Below are 25790 nucleotides of genomic sequence, written 5' to 3'. Positions count from 1 at the left end.
CTTGGACCAAATCAAATTGTAGTTTACCAACAGCTATGAACAACCTGAAGAGGACACCACCAACTTTGACTTTCCAACACACACACAAGTGGCAACTGACATCACAGTTGACCACGAAACCAAACTCATCATTCCCAGCAGCCCGGCACGGCCGGCTGCCCAACAGCCCAGTGAAGAACTGACCAACCCGCCCACACCAGCATTTGTACCGAGACGATCGACAAGGGAGCGCAAAGCCCCAGGTCGTCTCACTTTGTAAATAAGTGCACTGTTGGCTTCACGGGGGAGTGATGTTATGTATTTAACCCCTTGTAACTTGCAACCTGTTGGAGTCCCAAGGGATCCCAGCATCCCTTTGGAGCACAGTAAAAAGCAGGCCACCCACGAGGTTCCTGCATTCTGGAACCTTAATAAAGGAGCTAAGGTCACACTTGCTCATTACACACAGTACTCAGTCTGACATTTATTGTGAGTGTAACAGGACCCTTTTGTTTATATTGCCTCTCCTTGTTCTTGCTACCAAAATGTATCACTTTGCACTTTTTTGCGTTAAATTTCATCAGCCACGTGTCCACCCATTTCACCAGCCTGTCTATGTCCTCTTGAAGTCGATCATTATCCTCCTCATTATTCACTACACTTTCAAGTTTTGTGTCTTCTGCAAATTTTGAAATTGTGCCCTGTACATCCAAGTCTAATTCATTAATATACATCAAGAAAAGCAGTGGTCCTAGTACCAACCCCGGGAGAACACCGCTGTATACCTTCCTCCAGGCCGAAAAACAACTGTTCACCACGACTCTGTTTCCTGTCACTTAGCCAATTTCGTATCCCTGCTGCCACTGTCTCTTTTATTCGTTGGGCTTCAACTTTGCTGTGATATTTTTTCAAATGCCTTTTGGAAGTCCATGCACACCATGTCAACCTCATTGCCCTCATCAACCCTCTCTGTTAACTCATCAAAACTCTTAATCAAGTTAGTTAAACACGATTTGTCTTTAATAAATCCGTGCTGGCTTTCCTTAATGATTTCACACTTGTCCAAGTGACTGTTAAATTTGGCCCTGATTATTGTTTCTAAAAGCTTCTCCACTACAAGGGTTAAAGTGACTGGCCTGTAGTTGCTGGCCTTATCTTTGCACTCTTTTTTGAACGAGTGCCAAGATTATGGCACTCCAATTCACCTGTGTCACAGGGTAAGGGAGGGGGAAATTAGTTAAGGTTGCTGCTATCCAGATTGTGATATCCAGAGATTCCCTGCTGGAAATGCACATGTTCAGATATCTTTGGGAGGACAAAATTCGGCTTAGTTTTGATGCCCCTGCAGTTCAATAGCCGTCTGACACTGTTGAAGATCAGACATGAATAATTGCAACGTGGGTGAGATACCACAATATATGGAACTGTACACCAGCAACAAATCAGGAGAGGAGGAGAGGACAAATTTGTAATTTTAAAAAGTTTTTCCTTTCTCACCTTTTTAGGAGTTTAATTCCATGCATCAATATAAAATGCCATTCACATGTTGAGAGGGCAGACAGGCAGCTACTCCCAAGTCTCGTTCAATACTGTTGTGTAAACAACTGAAAGAGGTTATGCAGAGCTTCTATGGGATGACTAGCCCTCTGTTTGAGATTCTCTGGCACACCCCACCTTATGGGAAGTGGTTTGTTCATTGTAACAACTTTCTTGCATAACATATTGGAACACTAACTGAATGTAGCTACAGTACTCACTAATGATTTATGTAGTTTGACCAAAGCTTAATTTGGCATGCTGACTGTGAACTTTTCCTCAATTCAATGCCTTTGCATTCACTGGCAGTTAAAGTATTTTTTCTCGTTTCCTTATTTTTCTTTCTCCTTCGCCGATTCAATCCCCATTTCTTCCTTCCTCTCCCTCACTCCTCCCCCCCTTTCCCTCTCTCCTTCCCCTCCATCTCCCACCCTCCTTCCCTCCCTCCCCTCCTTCCTCTTCCCTCTCTCCTGCCCCACTCATTCCCCTTCCTCTCCTTCGCTCCTTCCCCTCACTCTCCCTCTCTCTTTCCCCCTCCCCCTCTCCTTCCCCTTCACATCACCTCCCTCTTACTCACTCCTTCCCTTCCCCTTCCCTTCCCTTCCACTCCCTCTCTCCTTTCCCGCCTTCCCTCCTTCCCTTCCCTCCCCGCCATCCTCTCCACCCCTCCCTCTTTCACTTCACCTTCCCCTCCCTCTCCCCCTCTCCTCCCCCTTCCATTGCCCTCTCCTTCCCGTCCCCTCTCCTGCCCCACTTTCTCCTCCCCCTCCCCCACCCCCTCTCCTTCATCCTGCCCCCTCCCCCTCTCTTTCCCCTCCCCCTCTCTTTCCCCTCCCCCTCTCTTTCCCCTCCCCCTCTCTTTCCCCTCCCCCTCTCTTTCCCCTCCCCCTTTCTTTCCCCTCCCCCTCTCTTTCCCCTCCCCCCTCCCTTCCTCCTCCCTTTCTCCACACCCTCCTCCTCCCTTTCCCTACCTCCCCTCCTCCCTTTCCACATCCCACCCTCCTCCCTTTTCGCAACCCCACCTCCTCCCTTTCCCTTGCCCGTCATCCTCTCCCCATCCTCCCCTTTCCTTCCCTCCTCCCTTTTCCCTCCATCTCCCTCCCAATCCATCCTCCCTTTCTGCTCCCTCCTCCCTTTCCCCGCTCCCTCCTCCCATTCCCATTCCTCCTCCCTTTCCCTGCTCCCTCGGTCCTCCATTTCCCCTCCCCCTTCCTCCTCCCGTTCCCCTTTCCCTCCATCGTCCCTTTCCCCTCCCCCTCCCTTTCCCCTCCCTCTCCCTTTCCCTCCCTTTCACCCCCCCTCCCCTTCACCCCCCCTCCTTTTCATCCCCCACTCTTTCACCTCCCCCTCCCCCTCTCTTTCCCCTCCCCCTCCCTTTCCCTTCTCTTTCCACTCCCTCCTCCCTTCCTCCTTTTTCCCCTTATCCTCATACCCATCTCCCTCCTCTCCCCCTCCATTTTCCCTCCCGCTCCCCTACCCTCTCCACTCCCTCTTCCCTTTCCACTCCTCCTCCCTTTCCCCACCTCCTCTGTTCTCCTTTTCCCCACCCCTCCCTCCTCCCATTCCCTTTCCCCTCTGTCATGTATGCAACCACAATGTAACACAACTGTATTACTGTATACACTCAACCTAGATGCACACCTTGACCACAAGGGGTGAACTTGTGGGAGACACTCCTTACCTGATCACACAGGTATAAAAAGGGAGGTCCCACGCAGGGTCATCGTCTTTGGAGTCCTGTGAATAAAGAGTTAAGGTCACAGAGTGACCTTGTTCCCAGAATGTGCCTCGTGTGGTTTCATACTGTAGAGTAAGGACTTTACATTGGCGACGAGAAATGGGAATTCATGACCCACGAGAATGGCCACCGGTAGCACAGAGGAACGGTACTGTGTTGGGGAAGACTGGGACGATTTTGTCGAGAGGCTTCAGCAAAGCTTTGTTACGAAAGAATGGCTGGGGGATGCAGCGGCCTACAAGCGAAGGGCTCATCCTTTGACCAGCTTGCGGACCAAGGACTTACGCACTCATGAAGGACTTACTAGCACCCGAAAAGCCGGCGGACAAAACCTTTGAAGAACTCAGCAAATTGATCGGGGAGCACCTCAGACCGGCGAGTAGCATACATATGGCCCGACACAGATTCTACACCCACCGACGTCTGGAAGGACAGAGCATACCGGACTTCGTAGCGGAACTCCGGCGTTTGGCCAGTCTCTGTAAGTTCACAGATGCCTGCAAGGGGGAGATGCTAAGGGACTTCTTTATCCAGGGCATCGGTCATGCGGGAATTTTCTGCAAATTAATTGAGACCAAGGATTTGACCTTGGAAGCGGCGGTGTTGATGGCTCAAACTTTCATGGCGGGGGAGAAAGAGACGAAAATAATATACGCGCGCAATTCTGCCTCTAACGCAGCGATGGATCAGGGGGTCAACATCATCAATACGACTCAGAGCCTCGCAGGCAGGCAGGGGCAGTCCGACACTCCCCAGGCAGCAATAGACCCCAGAGTAGGACTTCAACAGAGACAATGGCAGGCTGAACGGACATTCACGCCATTACAGTGGACAATGCGGCCTGGGATGGGGCCATTGACACCCACCAATAGGGTACTTAAGAGCAGTCAAAGGGACAGTCAGCGTGGAATGCCTGGCCATAGTCCCTTTGTTCCCAACAATGGAAACTTTAACTCATGCTGGAGGTGTGGGGGAAAACACTCAGCTGGATCTTGCAGATTTCAACAGTTTATCTGCAGGAACTGCAATCTCAGTGGCCACTTAGCTTGAATGTGCTGGAAGTCTACAACCAGACTAATATATGAGGCGGATGAACCAGAAGAGGGTTCTTTAAGGCAGGATGACTTTTGGGGCAAATCGATTGATGCCGAGGTTCAGCGGGTTCATGTGGCAAATATTCACAGATCATACACCAAAACGCCACCAATGATGATGAGGGTTTTATTAAACGGTATCCCAGTACGCATGGAGCTGGACACTGGGGCCAGCCAGTCACTCATGGGCGTTCAGCAATTTGAGAAGCTATGGCCACTTAAAGCCAGTAGACCCAAATTAGCACGTATTGAGACACAATTACGGACTTACACTAAAGAAATCATTCCGATGCTAGGCAGTGCAATGTTGGCTGTCACACAAAATGGGTTAGTGAAGAGGCTGCTGCTCTGGATTGTCCCGGGCAATGGTCCCACACTGTTGGCCGAGATGAACTGGAAATGGGGGGATGTTCACGCAATGTCATCTGTGGAGCGAAGGTCGTGCTCACAAGTCCTACAACAATTCGATTCACTATTCCATCCTGGCGTCGGGACTTTTAAAGGCACTAAAGTAGTGATACACATCACCCCGGACGCCAGGCCAGTGCACCACAAAGCCAGAGCGGTGCCGTATGTGATGCGGGAAAAGATCAAGAGAGAATTAGACCGGCTGTTGAGAGAGGGCATCATCTCGCCTGCTGAATTCAGCGACTGGGCGAGCCCCATCGTTCCCGTCCTAAAAGCGGATGGTTCTGTCAGGATCTGTGGCGACTACAAGGCCACCATCAATCGGGTGTCCCTACAAGATCAATACCCGCTCCCGAGAGCGGAGAACGTCTTCGCCACGCTGGCAGGCGGCAAGCTGTTCACCAAGTTGGACCTCACTTCAGCCTATATGACCCAGGAACTGGCCGACGAATCTAAACTACTGACCACCATCACCACGCACAAGGAACTGTTCGTTTATAACAGGTGCCTGTTTGGCATTCGATCAGCGGCCGCGATTTTTCAAAGAAACATGGAAAGCCTGCTTAAATCCATTCCTGGAACGATCGTATTCCAGGACGACATCCCCATCATGGATTGAGACACCGAGGAACACCTCCATAACCTGGAGGAGGTGTTACGCCGACTGGACCGGATAGTCTAAATGTGTGTTCTTAGCTCCTGAGGTTGAGTTTCTGGGTAGGAGGGTTGCTGCAGATGGGATTCGGCCCACCGAATCCAAAACAGAGGCGATTTGACGAGCACCCAGGCCCTGCAACACATCGGAGTTGCGTTCATTCCTGGGACTGTTGAACTATTTTGGGAACTTTCTGCCGAACTTGAGCACGTTGTTGGAGCCGCTACACGTGCTCCTGCGTAAGGGTTGCGATTGGTTTTGGGGGGACTGTCCGGAACGGACTTTTGATCGGGCGTGAAACCTACTGTGTTCAAACAAGTTGTTGACCCTGTACGACCCCGGTAAAAAAAATTGGTTCTGACATGTGATGCATCATCCTATGGGGTTGGGTGCGTGTTGCAGCAGGGCAATGCTGAGGGTCAACTACAACCTGTGGCTTCTGCCTCCAGGTCGCGCTCTCAAGCAGAACGGGGATATGGGATGGTCGAGAAGGAAGCGCTTACATGTGTCTGTGGTGTAAAAAAAAATGCATCAGTACCTCTTTGGTAGGAAGTTTGAATTAGAGACGGACCACAAGCCATTAACATCCCTGTTGTCAGACAGCAAGGCTATCAATGCCAACGCATCAGCTCGCAGACAGCGATGGGCTCTCACGCTGGCTGCTTATGACTATTCCATCCGGCACCGGCCCAGCACTGAAAATTGCGCTGACGTGCTCAGCAGGCTTCCACTGGCCACCACTGAGGGGTCAGGGGAGCAAAGCGCCGAGATGGCCATGGCTATCGATGCCTTTGACAGCGCAGCACCCCCATCACAGGCCGCCAGATCAAAATCTGGACAAACAGAGATCCCCTCCTATCCCTGATTAAGAAATCTGTCCTGACTGAGGATTGGGTGCCCGCACACGGAGCATGCCCTGAGGAGGTCAGACGTTTTCACAGACGGATGGATGAGTTCTCCATCCAAGCCGACTGCCTACAATGGGGCAGCCGGGTAGTTATGCCCCAGAAGGGCAGGGAGGCATTCATCAGGGAACTCTACAGCGAGCACCCAGGCATTGTGCTGATGAAGGCCATTGCCTGGTCACACGTTTGGTGGCGTGGAATTGATTCAGACTTGGAACACTCTCTTCGCAGGTGCACGACGTGTGCCCAGCTTGGCAATGCCCCCAGCTCAGCTCGTGGCCCTGGCCCACCAGGCCATGGTCACACATTCGTGCTGACTACGGGGCCCGTTCATGGGTAAGATGTTCCTTATCGTGGTAGATGCGTACTCGAAATGGATTGAGTGTATCATTCTGAACTCATGCACGTCATCCACCACCGTGGAAAACCTACATGCGATCTTTGCAACCCATGGCTTGCCGGACATCCTGGTTAGTGATAATGGCCCTTGTTTCACAACGTATGAATTCCGAGAGTTTATGTCGGGCAATGACATCAATCACGTCAGGACTGCGCCATTCAAGCCGGCCTCCAATGGCCAGGCGGAACGTGCGGTCCAAATCATTTAAGCAAGGTATGCTCAGGATTCAAGGACCTTCCCTACAATGCCGCCTATCGCGTCTCCTGCTGGCCTATAGATCCCGACCGCACTCGCTCACGGGGGTCCCGCCCGCAGAGCTACTAATGAAACGGACACTCAAAACTCGGTTGTCCCTCATTCACCCAGTCCTGACCGACATATTTGAGGGCGAGTGCAAGTCACAAAACGAGTACCATGACCGTAATTCGAGAGGGAGATGTGTAGAAATAAATTATCCTGTATTCATCCTAAATCACGCCATGGGGCCCAAATGACTTGAGGGCACTGTAATTGACAAAGAGGGGAATAGGGTCATCGTGGTAAAACTCAACAATGGTCATATATGCCGTAAGAATCTGGACCAAGTAAAAGAAAAGTTCAGCATCGACACGGAGGAACCTAAAGAAGACCATGAGATGGAGCTCACAATACCGCCAGTGAACGAGCAACAAGAGCAATCAGAAGAATGCACAGTCCCTGCGGTCAGCCCGGACAGGCCGGAATCACCACAGGTGACAGACACTCACGTCAGTGTCCAACAACCAGAGCCCCAACTGCGGCGCTCCACGAGGGAGCGTAGACCACCTGAAAGACTAAACCTATGATCCCAATAAGACTTTGGGGGGGGGGCGGTGGAGGTGATGTCATGTATGTAATCACAATGTAACACCACTGTATTACTGTATACACTCAACCTAGATGCACACCTTGACCACAAGGGGTGAACTTGTGGGAGACACTCCTTACCTGATCACACAGGTATAAAAAGGGAGGTCCCACACAGGGTCTTCATCTTTGGAGTCCTGGGAATAAAGAGTTAAGTCACAGAGTGACCTTGTTCCCAGAATGTGCCTCGTGAGGTTTCATACTGTAGAGTAAGGACTTTACATCCTCCCTCGTCCTTTTCCCCTCCCCTTCCCCCTTCCTTTCCCCACCCCCTCCCTTTCACCTCCCCTCCGTTTCACCTCCCATCCGTTTTCCCCCCTCCCTTCCCCCTCCTCTTCCCTTTTCCCTCCCTTTCTACTCCTCCTCTTTTACCTCTCCCCTCTCTTTCCCCACTCCCCTCCCCCTCTCTTTCCACTCCCTCCTCCATTTTTGCCTCCCCTCCCTCCTGCCTCCCTTTCTTGTCCCCCTCCCTCCTCTCTTCCCCTCCCCCTCGCTCCTCCCTTCCCCTCCCTCCTCCCTTTCCCCTCCCCCCTCCTTCCCCCTGCCCCTCCCTCCTCCATTTCCCCTCCACCTCCCTCCTCCTTTTCCCCTCCCTTATCCGTCCCCCCCTCCCTTTCACCTCCCCCTCCCTTTCACCTCCCCTCCATTTCCCCCCCTCCCTTCCCCCTCCCTTTCCCTTTTCCCTCCCTTTCCACTTCCCCTCTCTTTCAACTCCACCTCTCCCCTCCACCTTTCTTTCTACTCCCTCCTCCCTTTTCGCTTCCCCTCCCTCCTGCCTCCCTTTCCCAACCAACTCACTCCACCCTTTCCCCTCCTTCTCCCTTTCACTACCCCTTCCTCCTCCCTTTCCCGTCCCCATCCCTCCTCCCGCCCTTTTCCTTCCCTCCTCCCTTTCCTCTTACCCTTGTCCCCTCCCCCCTCTCCCTCCCTTATCCCTCCCCCTCCCCTTCCCCCTCCCCTTCCCCCTCCCTTTACCCTCCCTCTCTGTGATATATTCACAGAACACAGCACACACAGTTCCTAACATGGCAGGCAGCTCTGTCAGAAGCCTCCGGAACAGCCTGGCTCTGTTTATTATTAACTCTGCAGTTGCAGTACACAATATGTCCACATCCACCGTGTGGAGGTACAAACATTACAAGCTTGCAGACATTACACTTCTCCCTTTCCACTCCCCCTCTCTTTCAACCTCTCTTTCCCCTCTCCCCTCTCTTTCCCCTCTCCCCTCTCTTTCCCCTCTCCCCTCTCTTTCCCCTCTCCCCTTTCATTCCCCTCTTCCCTCTCTTTCCACTCTCTCCTCATTTCCTCCTCCCTTTTCCCCTTCCTCTCCCTTCTGCCTCCCTTTCCCCAACCCCTCCCTCTCTCCAACCCCTCCCTCCTCCCTTCCCCTCCTCCTTCCTTTCCCCAACCCCTCCTCCTACCTTTCCCTTCCCTGTCCCTTTCTCCCTGCCTCCTCCCTTTCTCCCTGCCTCCTCCCTTTCTCCCTGCCTCCTCCCTTTTCCCCTGTCTCCTCCCTTTCCTCACCTCTTTCCTCCATTTTTCCCACCCCTCCCTCTCCCCTCCTCCTTTCCCCTCCTCCTCCCTCCTCCCTTTCCCCTCTTCCACCCTTTCCCCTCCCCCTCCCTTTCCCCACTCCCTCTCTTTCCCCCCTCCACTCCCCCTCTCTTTCAACTCCCCCTCTCCCCTCTCTTTCATCTCTCCCCTCTTGTCATGTATGTATGCTTGGGTTTACAAGCCACCAGGTGGCGGCACTGTTGGAGGTCATTGGGCTGTGCGCACGTGTGCGTGGCCCTGGTATAAAAGGCCAGCCATCTTGTAATGTAATCACTTTGGGCCCTAATAAAGTAGAGCCAGGTTTGTACCTGTTCGGAGTTTACAGTATTCAGTCGATTGAGTTATTGCATACACAACATTTGGCGATGAGGTAACAAGAGCCTTCGCATACAAAAATGAGCACAGTTGGAATTCTGGAGTGATTCATGGAGGGAGAAGATTGGGCAGACTTTGTAGCCCGTTTGAACCAGTACTTCATGGCCAACAAAACGGAGAAAGAGGCAGACGCAGTTCGGCGCTGGGCAGTCCTCCTCACGGTTTGGGGTCCGAAAATTTATGGACTCATAAAGAATCTCCTCTCGCCGTTAAGTCCAACGGACATGGACTATGAAACCTTGTGTGCTCTGGTACGTGACCATCTCAAACCAGAAGAAGGCATCATCATCTCAAGATATCGATTCTATACGCATGTTCGTTCTGAGGGCCAGGATGTATCGGATTTCGTTGCCGACCGAAGACGTCTAGCTGGACTGTGTAAGTTTGAAACTGCATTGGCAGACATGCTGCGGGACTTCTTTGTAATCGGCATCAACTACAAGGTGATCCTGCGTAAGTTACTGGCAGCGGAGACGCTGGATTTGAGCAAGGCCATCACGATTGCCCAATCATGCATGACGACGGACAAAAACTTAAAGCAGATATCATTGAAAAATCAGAACTCGGCAAGTACTGTTGACAAGATATTATCATCGTTTGGCAGAGCTGCATATGGCAGGGCCTACCTGACTGCGTACTCGAAACCTGTGGCTGCTCAAAGTCCGCCAACAGGAATGAGTCCGATATAACTGTGTTGGCGTTGTGGGAGAAATCATCGGCATCGTCAGTGTCGGTTTAAACAGTATATTTGTAAAGGCATTCTAGAGTGGGGCATGTCCAGCGCATGTGTGCTACGACACACCACGTGGAGGATGATGACCAGTCCAGCGCGGATCCGGATATGCAATCCGCGATACCAGAGGAGGAAGTGTATGGACTGTATTCGTTCCTAACAAAGAACCAACCGATAATGATTAATGTAAAACTTAATGATGTGCTGGTATCGATGGAATTGGACACAGGTGCGAGTCAATCAATAATGAGCCAGAGGACATTTGACAAGCTGTGGGATACCAAGGCTGTGAGGCCTAAGCTGAGTCCAGTCAATGCCAAGTTGTGTACGTACACTAAAGAACTCATAACGGTGATTGGCAGTGCAGTAATCAAGGTGTCGTATGATGGTGCAGTTCATGATTTACCATTATGGATTGTTCCAGTCAATGGTCCAATGCTGTTCGACAGGAACTGGTTCGAAAAAATCAAATGGAATTGGAATGAGATCAAAGCGTTGTAGTCGGAGGAGGATACTCTATGTGCTCAAGTGCTGAGCAAGTTCCTCACTGTTTGAACCAGGCATCGGCAATCTCACTGGAGCCAAGATGCAGATCCACGTGGACTTGGATGCAAGACCCATCCATCATAAAGCTCGGGCAGTTCCGTACATGATGAGGAAGGTCAAAATCGAACTGGACAGACTCCAGCGTGAAGGGATCATATCACCGTGGAATTTAATGAATGGGCCAGCCCCATTGTCCATGTGTTGAAAAGTGATGGCATTGTCAGGACTTGTGGAGACTACAAGGTTACGATCAAACGAGTTTTGAAACAGGATCAATACCCATTACCGAAGGCTGATGACTTGTTTGCAACGTTAGCCGGGGGGAAGTCGTTCACAAAACTGGATCTGACGTCGGCCTACATGACACAGGAGCTGGTCGACACGTCGAAGAAACTTACGTGTATCAACGCTCATAAAGGACTGTCGACAACAGGTGCCCTTTTGGAATTCGCTCGGCTGCAGCCATATTTCAGAGGAACATGGAGCGTCTACTGAAGTCCGTCCCCAGAACCGTCGTGTTCCAAGATGACAAACTGGTCACAGGTCGTGACTCCGCCGAACATCTGAACAACCTGGAAAAGATTCTACATTGTCTGGACAAAGTGGGACTCAGACTGAAATGCTCAAAGTGCGTCTTTGTGGCACCGGAAGTCGAATTCCTGGGGAGGAAAATTGTTGCTGACGGCATCAGGCCTATGGACTCGAAAACCAAGGCCATCAAAAATGCACCCAAGGCTCAGAATGTGACGGAGCTGCGTTCGTTCCTTGGTCGACTCAACTACTTCGGTCATTTCTTACCTCGATTGAGCACCTTATTAGAGCCACTGCACATGCTGCTAAGAAAAGGCGACAACTAGATTTGGGGTGCGTCACAAGATAGAGCTTTTGAGAAAGCTACCAATCTGCTTTGCTCTAACAAGCTGCTGGTACATTATGATCTGTGTAAGTGTCTTGTATTGGCCTGTGATGCTTCGTCATACGGAGTTGGTTGCGTGCTCCAACAAGCTAATGAGTCGGGTAAACTACAACCTGTTGCATATGCTTCAAAAAGTTTGTCAAAGCAGAAAGAGCCTACAGCGTGGTAGAGAAAGAAGCCCGAACCTGTGTGTATGGGGTTAAAAAGATGCATCAGTACCTGTTTGGTCTTCGGTTTGAACTGGAAACAGATCACATGCCACTCATTTCATTGTTTTCGGAAAACAAAGGTATCAATACCAATGCGTCGTCCTGCATCCAGAAGTGGGCGCTGACATTATCTGCCTATGATTATGTAATTCGCCATAGACCTGGCAATGAAAACTGTGCCGATGCATTGAGCCATCTGCCATTGCCCACACCGGAGATGGAAACGCCAGAACCGGCAGACCTACTGTTCGTGATGGATGCTTTTGAAAGTGAAGGAACCCCTGTCACGGCCCAACAAGTTAAGACCTGGATCAGCCAGGATCCGATATTATCGGTTGTGAAACGTCGTATCCTTAGTGGTGATTGGTCTGCCATACCCAAGCAAATGTGTGAGGAGACCAAACCTTACATCCGTCGCAAAGACGAACTATCCATTCAATCAGATTGTATACTGTGGGGTAATTGTGGTGTTGTGCCCAAGAAAGGCAGAGAGAAATTTGTGCATGATCTACATAGCACACATCTCGGTATTGTCATGATGAAAGCCATTGCCAGGTCTCATGTAAGGTGGCCTGGAATTGACTCTGATCTGGAATCATGTGTGCATCAGTGCAAACTTGCTTGCAGCTCAGTAAAGCACCAGTGGAATCGCTGCTGAGTCTGTGGTCATGGCCATCTAAACCATGGTCCAGGATCCACATCGACTTTGTAGGTCCCTTCCTGGGAAAGATGTTCTTAGTTGTGGTCGATGCTTATTCCGAGTGGATAGAGAGTACAATCATGTCATCCAGCACATTCACAGCTACCATTGAGAGCCTTCGTGTCATGTTTGCTACGCATGGTCTGCCTGACATCGTTGTAAGCAACAGCGGATCTTGCTTCACCAGTGTGGAGTTTCAAGAATTTATGAAACTCAATGGTATCAAACATGTGAGGTCAGCACCATTCAAACCCACATCCAATGGACAAGCAGAGCGTGCGGTCCAAACCATCAAGCATAGTATGAAACGTGTAACTCAAGGTTCACTGCAAACTCGCTTGTCACGCATATTGCTCAATTACAGGACAAGACTCTATACGCTTACCGGGATCTCCCCTGCTGAACTATTGATGAAGAGAGGTCTCAAGACCAGGCACACTCTCGTCCACCCTGACTTGAATAATCGTGTCGAATACAGATGTCAAAGTCAGCAAGGATATCATAACTATGCCACTGTGTCACGTGACATTTCTATCAATGATCCTGTGTATGTACTGAATTATAGTCAAGGTCCCAAATGGTTCGCCGGTAATATTACGGCCAAGGAGAATAACTGAGTGTTTATCGTTAAGCTCAAGAATGGGCAGACATGCAGGAAACATGTCAATCAGATAAAGCTGTGGCAAACGGATGAACCGGAACAGTCTGAGGAAGACACAATCAGTGACCAACCAACCTACCCTCAGTCATCGGAGGACTCCGCTGTCATCAATGAATGTGGACTTTCAATCATTGGCATGGTCAATAAATCTGGACTTTCAATCCCTGACGTGGTCATTGCCACTCCCATTAGATCAGCTACCCAGCCCCCAGTCATAACAGACTCAGAACGCTCACCCAAGTATGGAGTTGAACTGAGACGTTCAACTCGAGAGCAGAAAGTCCCGGACCGTCTCAATTTGTAAAAAGACTGTTACTAATATCTTAAAGGGGGATATCGTCATGTATGTATGCTTGGTTTTTAACTAGCCACTAGGTGGCGCCACTGTCGGAGGTCATTCGGCTGTGCGCACATGTGTGCAGCCCAGGTATAAAAGGCCAGCCATCATGTAATGTAATCACTTTGGGCCCAAATAAAGCAGAGCCAGGTTTGTACCTGTTCGGAGTTTACAGTATTCAATTTATTGAGATATTGCATACACACCTCTCTCTCTCCCTTATCCCCTCTCTTTTCCCTTTCCCCTATCACCCCTCTCTTTCCCCTCTCCCCTCTCTTTCCCTCTCCCCTCTCTTTCCCCTCTCCCCTCTCTTTCCCCTCTCCTCTCTCATTCCCCTCTCCCCTCTCTTTCCCCTCTCCCTCCCTTTCAACTCCCCCTCCCCCTCCATCTCCCCCTCCTTTTCCCCCTCCCTCCTCCCTTTCCCCCTCCCTCCTCCCTTCCTCCCCCTCCTCCCTTTCCCCCTCCCTCCTCCTTTTCCCCCTCCCTCCTCCCTTTCCCCCTCCCTCCTCCCTTTCCCCCTCCCTCCTCCCTTCCCCCTCCCTCCTCCCTTTCCCCCTCCCTCCTCCCTATCCCCTCACCCTCCCTCTCCCCTCATCCTCCCTCTCCCCTCCCCCTCTCTTTCCCGCTTCTGCCCCTCTCTTTCCCCCTCCCACCACTCTCTTTCCCGGCCCCTGCACTAACCCTTGCCCATCCTTGCTTCGATCTCAATCTTCCCGCTGTCCCTCCACCTTGTTCTCTTTTCACCCTCTTTTCCCTCTTTTTCCCCTCCATTCTCATCATTGTTATTGGGTAGTGTAGTGGTTAACCTCCTCTCTTCCCCATATGAATTGCCCTTTGTTTGCATTATATTGATGCCAGCTCTCCTTGCCACTGGACCAACACCTAGCTCTGTCAAGCCCATGTGGTGGCTGGTGTGCAACGCCCACCACACATTAAAAAGTTGCACGCACCGGCATCTTCCACGCTTCAGGATGTAGTCCGGGTTCTTCATTTGGGATACCTGTGAATTCGTCCTTTTTTGGTATGAAAGCAAGTCATCCTCGTTTCGCGGGAATGCCTATGATGATGATTATTGTGTTCCGAACACAGATGAGACGACACACAGGGAGGTTAAGTAACAGTGACCTCAGTCTTTATTAAGACACTCCAGAGTGAGGAACAGACCTTAGGGGCCGGCTTATATTACAGTGCTCCCAAGGGATGCACTGTAATATAAGCTGTAATATATGCTGGGATCCCTTGGGACTTCATGGGGATGCGCTCCCTGGTGGCGGAATATGGGAGTGCATGCTTTACAGATACACAACATCACTTCCCCCGAAAGGCAAAGTGAAAACTATTTACAAGGTGAGGCGGTCGGGAGACTTTCTTTCCCTGGTGGACCGCCTCGGTACAAATGTCTGTTCTGGTGTGTTGGCTGTGCCCTTGCTGGGCTGGTGTGTTGTTGGCCCTGCAGGGCTGCTGGATGAGCCTGGCCTTGCTGGGCTGTTGGGTGTGACGGGTTCGATTTCCTGGTCCGGGGTGGTGTCGTTGATCCTTTGGGTGTGTGTTGTGGGCTTGAAAAAGGTGGTGTCTGCTGTGGGTTGTTCAGGGCAGTCTGTGAACCGCAGCCTCGTTTGGTCCAGGTGCTTTCTGCAAATTTGTCCATTGTCTAGTTTGACTACAAACACCCTACTCCTTTCTTTAGCTATCACCGTGCCCGCGATCCACTTGGAACCATGTCCATAGTTTAGCACATACACGGTCATTCAGATCAATTTCCTGTGACACAGTGGCGCGACCATTGTTTACATTTTGTTGCTGCTGCCTGCTCTCTACCTGATCATGCAGGTTGGGGTGAATCAGCGAGAGTCTGGTTTTAAGTGTCCTTTTCATGAGTAGCTCAGCCGGGGGCACCCCTGTGAACGAGTGGGGTCTCGTGCAGTAGCTGAGCAGAACTCGGGACAGGTGGGTTTGGAGTGAGCCTTCTGTGACTCGTTTAAGACTCTGTTTGATTGTTTGTACTGCCCACTCTGCCTGCTCATTAGAAGCTGGTTTAAATGGGGTCGAGGTGACATGTTTGATCCCATTGCGGATCATGAATTCTTTAAATTCGGCTCTGGTGAAACATGGCCCGTTGTCACTAACCAGTATGTCAGGCAGGCCGTGGGTGGCAAACATGGCCCTCAGGCTTTCAATGGTGGCGGTGGCGGTGCTTCCGACATTATTTCACATTCAATCCATTTTGAAAAAGCATCCACCACCACCAGGAACATTTTACCGAGAAACGGGCCCGCATAGTCGACATGGATCCTCGACCATGGTCTGGAGGGCCAGGACCACAAACTTAGTGGTGCCTCTCTGGGCGCGTTGCTCAACTGAGCACACGCTGCATTGCCGTGCACAGGACTCTAAGTCAGAGTCGATACCGGGCCACCACACGTGGGATCTGGCTATCGCTTTCATCATTACTATACCCGGGTGTGTGCTGTGGAGATCCGAGATGAACGTCTCCCTGCTCTTTTTGGGTAGCACTACGCGGTTACCCCACAACAGGCAGTCTGCCTGAATGAACAGCTCGTTCTTTCGCCGCTGGAACGGCTTGATTGGCTCTTGCATTTCAACGGGGATGCTGGCCCAGCTCCCGTGCAGTACTCAGTTTTTTACTAAGGACAGCAGAGGATCTTGGCTGGTCCAAGTCCTAACCTGGTGGGCCATGACAGGTGATTTAACATTTTCAAACGCTTCCATGACCATCAACAAGTCTGCGGGGCTGCGCCACCATCAACAAGTTTGCAGGCTGCGCTATTTCCACCCCCGTGGTGGGCAATGGTAGCCGACTGAGAGCATCCGCACAGTTCTTGGTGCCTGGCCTGTGGCGGATGGTATAGTTATACGCTGATAGCGTGAGTGCGCACCTTTGTATGCCGGCTAAGGCATTAATATTTATCCCCTTGTTTTCAGTGAACAGGGATGTGAGGGGCTTGTGATCGGTTTCCAGCTCAAATTTGAGGCCAAACAGGCACTGATGCATTTTCTTTACCCCGAACACACACGCTGATGCCTCTTTCTCAATCATGCTGTAGACCCTGTCGGCCTTAGACAAGCTCTTGGAGGCATAGGCGACAGGTTGCAACTTCCCCGCAACGTTAGCTTGTTGTAATACACACCCGACTTCATACGACGACGCATCACATGCTAGCACATGTCTTTTACACGGAATATACAATACAAGCAGCTTGTTGGAGCATAAAATGATTCTGGCTTTCTCAAAAGCAATTACTTGTTTTTTTCCCCATACCCAGTTCTCACCTTTACGCAATAACACATGTAGGGGCTCTCAGAGGCTGCTTAACACCGATAGGAAGTTACCAAAATAGTTGAGAAGTCCCTGGAATGACTGCAGCTCCGTAATGTTCTGTGGCCTGGGCGCGTTCCTGATAGCCTGTCGTGGTATCTGTGGGCCGAATGCCGTCCACCACGATCTTTCTCCCCAAAACTCCACTTGTGTTGCCATGAAGACGCATTTCGACCTCTTCAGCCGCAGCCCTACGCGATCCAGTCGCTAGAGGATCTCCTCCAGGTTTAGTAGTGCTCGGCGGTGTCCCGACCTGTGACCAATATGTCGTCCTGAAAAACCACCATGCGTGGTACCGACTTGAGTAGGCTCTCCATGTTTTTCTGGAAGATCGCTGCAACCGAGCGAATTCCAAATGGACATCTGTTGTAGATGAACAGTCCCTTGTGCGTGTTGATGCAGGTGAGGTCCTTCGAAGACTCCTCCAGCTCCTGCGTCATGTAGGCCGAAGTCAGGTCGAGCTTGGTGAACGTCTTGCCTCCTGCCAGCGTCGCAAATAGGTCGTCTGTCTTCGGTAGCGGGTATTGGTCCTGTAGCGAGAAACTATTAATAGTTACTTTATAATCGCCGCAAATCCTGACCGTGCCATCACTTTTGAGTACTGGAACAATCGGGCTGATCCACTCGCTGAATTCCACTGGGGAGATGATGTTCTCGCGTTGCAGCCTGTCCAGTTCGATTTCCACTTTCTCCCTCATCATGTGAGGTACCGCTCACACCTTGTGGTGAATGGGTTGTGTCACTGGGACCAAGTGGATCCGCACCTTTGCCCCGGAAAAGTTTCCAATGTCTGGCTCAAAAAGGGAAGGAAATTTGTTAAGAACCTGGGTACATGAGGCCTCATCGACATGTGATAGCGCTCGGATGTCATCCCAGTTCCAGCGGATTTTGCCCAGCCAGCTCCTTCCAAGCGGTGTGGGGCCATCGCCCGGGACAATTCAGAGTGGCAGTTCGTGTACCGTGCTCTCGTAGGTGACCTTGACCATGGTGCTGCCCAGGACAGTGATTAGCTCTTTGGTGTACGTTCTCAGTTTCGTGTGGATGGGGCTCAGGGCTGGTCTGAATGCTTTGTTGCACCACAGTCTCTCAAACATCTTTTTACTCATGATGGATTGGCTCGCGCCAGTGTCCAGTTCCATGGCTATGGGTAAGCCATTCAATTTTACGTTCAGCATTATAGGTGGACATTTCATCGAAAATGTGTGCACCCCGTGTGCTTCAGCATCTGCCTCCTCCCTCTCAGGCTCGAAATTGCTTTGATCCACCCTGGACCGATCTTCCTCTGCCACGTGGTGGTTAGCAGGTTTTGCAGAGCTTGCAGCTCGTTTGCAAGCTCGTTGGAGGTGCCCCATTGTTCCACAGCTCTTGCAAACATACCCTTTGAAGTGGCATGAATAGGCTGAATGGAAGCCCCCACAACGTCAACAAGGTGTGAATTGCCTTGCATTCATCCTTTGTTGCGGACTCTGAGTCATCTGGGTCACGTGAGGCCTGCTGGCAGTTGCAGACTCGTGGGTTCTGTCCTGTACATTTCTGTTCGCAAGCACAGTTCCAGTTAATTTATGAACATTGCTAGCACTTGTGTGCTGAGAGATTTGTTTGGTGTTATCAGTGGTGGACATAAACACCTGTGCTATCGCAATGGCCTTACTGAGGGTCGGTGTCTCTACAGTCAAAAATTTTCATAGGATGGTTTTGAGGCCAATGCTCAGTACAAAAAAGTCTCTGAGCATCTGCTCCAGGTAGCCATCAAACTCACATTGTCCTGCAAATCGCGTTAGCTCCGCGACGTAGCTCGCCACTTCCTGACCTTCAGATCGCTGGTACGTGTCGAACCGATACCTCGCCATCAGCACGCTCTCCCTCGGATTAAGATGCTCCCGAACCAGTGTACATAGCTCCTCATACGACTTATCTGTGGGTTTCACCTGAGCCAGAAGATTCTTCCTTCTCCGTCCAGCTCGTTGGCTACAAAGTACTTGTCTAGTCATTCGACATAGGCTTCTCAATCCTCACCCTCCAAGAACTTCTCCAGGATGCCCACAGTTTGCTGCTTCTTTGTGTTTAATTCGTATACTCGTCGCCAGTTATTGTGTTCCTAACACAGATGTGGCTGCACATAGGGAGGTTAAAGTAGCAGTGACCTTAGTCTTTATTAAGCCACTCCAGAGTGAGGAACAGGCCTTGGGGGCCGGCTTATATACAGTGCTCCGAAGGGATGCTGGGATCCCTTGAGACTTCAGGGAATGTGCACCCTGGTGGCGGAACATGGGAGTGCATGCTTTACAGATACACAACAATGATGATGATTGATGGCCAGATATTTTGGGTTGTAAACAAAGCTCTGCCAGATAATATTTAGCAAATGGCACTACCTACGAACAGTTTTGCAAGGCAGTTGTTTACGCTTAAAGCCTCTTTAGAATGAAGTGCTGCTACAGCGGCATTGAAGCAAAGTATAATTATTCAAAACCAGCTGATGTTATGTGGGCGACTCTTTTCTTTGTTTCTGAGACCTCAATGACACAATCTCAAGAGCTTTATTTACCTGAGCTTATAGTCACATTATAATCGAGTTGCAGTCTCTTTATCTGTACAAAGATCAATCTCAAACTTAATATTTCTCATTAAATTGCTATTGAAATTCAGAAGAAGATGAGGACGATCACAAAGAACTCTAAAAATAAAGTTCATCAGAGTAATTGCCAATAAATTAGTATCTATCTAAAGCTGTTGACCCGTGATTGAGGCCAACAGCCAACCAAGTAAACCTCCTTCATTCAGCCAGGTCTACAGTTTTGCTGTCAATTTGGGATGTTGTACACAAAGATTGTAATGATTATAGGAGCTATTTTCATTTCTCTAGACTTACCTGTTAAAATTGCCTAGTTTGGGCAAACAGCAAGATGTAAATGGTTATACAGTCTCGCTTAAAGTCTCCAAATCAGTAATTATTTTTTGCGGGATGGTTAGATCTTTTCTGTCGTAGAATTTCTCCTAAGGTGCAGAAGTCAGAATCAATAATTCAGAATTTACTCATCTGTACATGTGAACATTATGTTAAAAACATGTACCTTATGGCTAGATTTTGCTAAATACTGGCATCAGAAGCTGGGAATTTCACACGTTTTCCGGAGTGTTCGATAATTGAGGGCAATATAATATTCGTGATCCAATACCTGAAAGGCTGTATCTTGTAGCTAGATATTAATGATTACTGGTATGTTGAATTCTCATTGCTGGTTTCCCAGACTATCGGTACTCAACTATGGAATTGTTGAAAGCATTGGGCCCGAAATTGAAGAACTTACCACCCACAGTTGCCGACTACCGCCGACATTCCTCTGGTCGAACCGCCCAGTGCCACTTTCGATGTGGCCTGGAGCGGGTGGGAGGAGAGAGCCGCCGGGAAGCGCTCATCGACGTCAGCGGACGACTGAGTCGTGCAACTGACCTCCCGCCCGCCGAGCTGCGATGGTCATGCGGGTGGGAGTCGGCGGCGGTCGGTGGCAGAACGGGGTGGACCGCTGGTTGGAGGCTGGTCCGTCCCCGACGGTAGGTGGGAAGATGGTGAAAAAAAGGTTGGTACACTTTTTGTAATTTTTTTTCTTTACAGGGACTTAGCTGGATGGGATCCCCTGAAGGTCTTCAGATGGTTTTAACATTTTTTTTAATGCTTTTGCTTTTCAGCTCTTTGACCCTCCGTGGGCCCGACTCCATCCTTGGCGGCAAGCGCCTTTGCCACCGAGAATGGCAGCTCCTGCCGGCTGCCACCCAGATTGGCAGCATAAGTCGCTCATTTGCCGTCTGCCGACCTTTGAGGGACCTCTCCGATGAAAATCCCGCCGAAAGTACCATCAGGTACCTCGGCGACCATCAGCGATCCTTTGGGCGGCACTTGGGCGGGCGGAGGCCTTCATCAATTTCCGGCCCATTATTTCCCAAGTATGATTGCTTGATATTAGTTTTCACATTTTGTGTTTTGTGGCTAAAGTTGAGGTTGATGGATGAGCTTCTTGATAATTTAATTTTAAATTTCCTTTTGCCTTCTATATTAACTTGATCCTTTTCCATTTTGTTCTTTTCTCAGTGCCTTTTTCCCTCTCATTTTGTGCATTTTCTCCTGTGTTTTCCAGTCACTATCTCATGACTTTCCTTTCCTTTCCTTTCCTTTGTTTTCCCACCTACACATGTTGGAGTTAATTTTGCTCCCTTTTCTTAGCTCTGTTTGGTTTACAAATATTTCCTCACCAAAAAACGAGACCAGAACCAGATAAAGAATTTTGGGCCCCTCGGCACAAAGTCCATTCGAGCCCCTCCGCACCCACGACCCCATCCCCGGCTGCGTAACGAGCCCTAGGGCTAAACTTTCCACGAGGTGGCCATTGCCCCCAAAAATGGGCCTTGTTCCAGCAATGTAGGACGTCTCAGCCTTACTGATCGCTGATACATGGTCCATTTTTTGGGGCGATTTTCCACTCAGCCTTCGGCCGGCGATGTGGAAGGGGCGATCTGATTTTTCAGCGAAGTTGCATTCGCCCACCGAAAGAGGGAGTCAAAAGCTTCCCTAGCAACGGGCTTCTGCGCATGTGCAAAATTTTTTTTTCCGGCCGACTGGTTTTCCCATGTTTCGGGAGGTCGGGTCATCCAGACATGCGCAGAAGGCAGAGGAGGGGTTAGAGAGAGAGAAAGAGGAGAGAAGCAGGAAGGTTGGAATGGAAAATATTTAGCAGCGATTCTTATTGAAAACAGAAATTTAACAGTATATAACATTATATATATTTTGAAACTGAGTATGGAGACAGAATCGGAGAGGAAAAGGGCAAAACTCTTTCGTGATGAAGCAAACAAGGCCCTGGTCAACGAGGGGAATGCAAGGTGGGCTGAATTGACACTGGGTGTGCATTGCAAACCGCCACCCCATGTCTACCGAAAAATCTGGTTGGAGATTGCAGCCGTGGTGTCTTCTGCATCCCATGAGGCGAGGCGGGGTGAGCAGTGCAGAAAACGCTGGAATAGCTTGGTGGCTGCAGCAAGAGTAAGTTGCATTTTATATTTTATATTTTACTGATTATATTTTATATTTTATTGATGCATGCAAATTTTTATTTGAGCAGTGAATCTCCTGCATTGAATCTAATTCTTGAATGCATTAGTTAAACCATCTTACCAGTAATTTGCAATTAATAATTTAAAAATTAATATGTAATGTTTTACTTTTGCGTGTACATTTTTATTAGAGCAATGAATGTCCTGCATTTAATTCAACTTGGACATTCTTTATTGTATTAATTAAACCATGTTAACAATAAGTTGCACTTTCTATTTCAAATTTTATATGTAATATGTTACTGATGCATGCATGCAAATTCTTAATATTCCAATGAACGTCATTGAATTTAAGTTTGTCATTCTTAAATGTGTTATGTGAACCAGCAGCATATAACATTTTAAACATTTTAAATTGTTGTGACCTCAAGATACCACCTAGTCCATTAGCTTATGCCATGCCACGCTCTTTTCTCATTTGCAGTAGAAGATATCTATCAACCACGCCGAGCAACGGCGGATGGTGGGGTGGCATTGCTCAGCTATAACCTTTAACAGAAATCGAAGAGCGTGCGGCTGCGCTGGTTGGCCGTGAAAGCCGTTCGGCCACCACCCGTGGTCTGGGTGAACCCAGCCATGCGTCTCGTGAGTAATTTGTAATTTGTCAAACTGTATTAAAAACAGTATTAAAAACTTAAGTCTGTAACTGATCTAATGTCCTGTAATTATAATGCAAAATGCAATATAATTGTAATGTGCTTATGATGGACTAATGATGTAATGTAATTTCATGCATGCATAAGAAGCAGGGCATATGAAGCAGGGATTGCAGCAGCTACAGCTTTCTAGGATAGTGAAAAGTATTGATATGTAATGTCTCTTGGTAACGTACACCATTATGTTATAATAAGCTCTGTAAAAACGTCATCATTTGTGTTTTTAAGGTAAACCTGATACACTGGTACAGGTGAAGTCGGCACCAGCACCATCAACATCTTCATCAGTGGAGCAGGAGGAACTTGAGGAGCTGGAAGAACCTGATTTATTTCCTCGCTTAGAGGATGAGGAGAAACAGCAGGAGGATGAAGAGGAGCTGGAGCTCCTGCACGAGGCGGCTGTTGATGTGATGGGGCGGCGGGGTGAACCTGCGGTCATCTCAATTGAGAGCGATGAGGCACCGGGACCAAGCGGTGTGCAGCTGGCGACATATTGCACACGCCGACCCCACGGAGGTCGGGTCAGTGAGGTGAGCAATCGCCTACTTGGAAGGGCAGATGGAGTACTTGATCTCCATTTGCAGGGAGACGGTCGCAATAGGTCGCGAGCTTATCATGGATTCAATCTGTTCTCCACGAACTGGAGCCAGTTCTCCACGAACTTCTCCAACTGGTCTGTCATGCAAACTGAGTTAGCCCGACAGACATTGGAGGGGATCAGAGAGCAGACCGCCGCAACCAATGCCCTTTGGCATGCTTTGCTGGCTGGACACAGAGCTGCACCCCAAAGTGTCGTGTTGGGCCCAAGTGTAACCCCAAGCACTCAGGCGAGTATGGAGAATACAGTTCCTCCTGACTCGGTAGACGAACATCGTCAGGCTTCGTCTTCCACTCCCACACCTCCATCATGGCAGGAAGTCTTGTCGTTGCCCGCTGCACTCCAGCTTCGCCTCGGTCTGCGGAGACCAAAACGGACAGGTGGTGTTAAAACACGGGGTGGGAAAGGACCTAGAGGGAAACGTGGCCGCAGGTAGGGAGGGGGGTTGGTCTTTCATATTAATTGTTAATTTTTTTAAAGTTCGTTCGTTCATTGTTGTTTGGGGTTGGGGGGGTGGGGTGGTGGGTGTTGATAAAATATTTTTAATAACTCGTTTTGTTAACTACATTTTTTTATTGAGTTTAACAATTGTTGTGCCTTCTCTCATAGTTACGTTAAGCATAACATTTTAACAATTGTTCTGCATTAGTTGAGCATTGTATTATTGTTACAAAAGTTTACTTAACTTAAGCATTAATGATAATGCCAGGCCACTACAGGCAAGGCAGAAACGTAACTCTGCGCAAATGCAACTTTTGCTTAACAGTAAATGTAAATGTGACTATCCACCATGAAAGGTCATGAAAACGTTCATAAATGAGCAGCTGATGCAACAGCTTAGTAACCGCGTAACTGCCACTCGGTACTGGTCTTCGGGACGGGGGGGGTGGGGGGGCGGGGGTGGTGGAGGGTGGGACCAGGGCTAGACCGCCAGGCTCTGATTGCCCTCCCCGAGGTCCTCACCAGCCTCTTCTTCTGCCTCTTGCTCCTTGCCGGCTGGCTCTTCCGTCTCCCCTCCTTCTGGAAGTGGACCTGCAGCCCCATCTGGCATTAGTTATCCTCTACTTATTGCTAGGTTATGCAGCATGCAACACACCACAATAAACTCAGCAACCTGGTCAGGGTGGTACTCTAGGCTGCCACTAGAATGGTCCAGGCCTCTGAAGTCATCTTTTCGACGATGTTGCGTGTCGCTATATGGCTTTCATTGTAACGTTTCTCTGCTTCAGTGACGGGATTACGCAGTGGGGTCATCAGCCAACTGGCAAGTCCATATCCTTTATCCCCCCCGCATCCAACTGTGACCTTCTGACTGATTGAGAAACAGGTCAGGGATCGTACTCTCATGTAGAATGTGCGCATCATGGATGCTGCCAGGAAATGTAGCATTTATTGTCATGATTATTTGTTTGTGGTCGACAACACGCTGCACATTCAGGGAGTGGAATCCCTTTCTGTTACGAAACACCTCCGCGTTCTTTAAGGGGAATCTCAGGGCAATGTGCATGCAGTCTATTGCTCCCTGCACCTTGGGGAAGTCTGCTATTATGGAGAAACCCAAAGTCCTCCCGATCTGTGCCTCCTTGGTCATAGGGAAGCTTATAAAGTCCACCCTGCGAGCATAAAGGGCTTCAGTCACCTGCTGAATACAGCAATGTGTGGCGTGCTGAGAAATATGACAGTCGCCAGCTGAAACCTGAAAAGATCCCGAAGCGTAGAAGGCTAGGGATATGGGGCAATGGCATGTATATGGAGTAGAAACAGATCAGCTGTGATCTCATTGAATGGCGGAACAGGCATGAGGGGCTACATGGCCAACTCGTGTTCCTATGTTCCCCTTCCAACAGTATTTTTAAATGCTAGAATCGTTTGTTCCAGTAGTTGTCTGCAGTTTTCTGCATTATGGTGAGTTTTGCCAGGGTTCTCATATTTGTATAGGGTCTCTGGGCAAGGGCCTCATAGACCTGTATGTTAAATGGTCGCTGAAGCCTGCTCTTGGGCTAGCCACCAACAGGTACACCAGGCTTCCAGGGTAATTTGCACTCCAGTTCTCGCTCTCTTTTGTGGGTAAGTACCTGGTCTCAGCTTGGTGCCTTCCCCAAGGGGACATCTGTTTTTGACTTAATTTTTTTAATTTATGGTGTAACATAGTTGAGGTTAATACTTTTTTTTTGGCTATACTTCACTGATGCAAGGATATTAACATTTTGGCAGGTCTTCTATCAGATGGAAATAGTTAATAGTATTTACATCATCAGCAACTAAAGATCATATTTATAATTTTATGAATCAACATTCCGTGGAAAGCTCTATCGTACAGTTATACAACACAGTGATGTAATTCTTCCCAGAAAATATTGTTCACAAAATAAATAATGGATCTTCCACCTGGTGAACAGATACAGTGCTGGTGTATTTATTCAGTGTACAGCAGCTGCAACGTTCTTTGTGTGTGTATG

The 25790-nt window shown here is 49.4% G+C and overlaps 1 protein-coding gene across 3 annotated transcripts in view; it reads left to right on the top strand.

Annotated features, from left to right (window-relative positions):
* hecw2a (HECT, C2 and WW domain containing E3 ubiquitin protein ligase 2a) overlaps positions 1 to 25790 on the top strand; it is a 599390-nt gene that overhangs the window by 141644 nt on the left and 431956 nt on the right. The window contains exon 1 of one of the 3 annotated variants that reach the window (XM_070875903.1): positions 18051 to 18115. The exons of the other annotated variants lie outside the window; for them this stretch is intronic. Within the exon in view, the coding sequence (XP_070732004.1) occupies positions 18073 to 18115 (43 nt within the window). The 5' untranslated portion in view covers positions 18051 to 18072. Of the gene's footprint in view, positions 1 to 18050; positions 18116 to 25790 lie in introns of those variants that run through there. 3 annotated transcript variants of the gene reach the window in all.

Source organism: Pristiophorus japonicus, chromosome 3, assembly GCF_044704955.1.
Source record: "Pristiophorus japonicus isolate sPriJap1 chromosome 3, sPriJap1.hap1, whole genome shotgun sequence".
NCBI classification, from domain to species: Eukaryota; Metazoa; Chordata; class Chondrichthyes; family Pristiophoridae; genus Pristiophorus; species Pristiophorus japonicus.
This window is presented reverse-complemented; position numbering and strand designations above follow the sequence as displayed.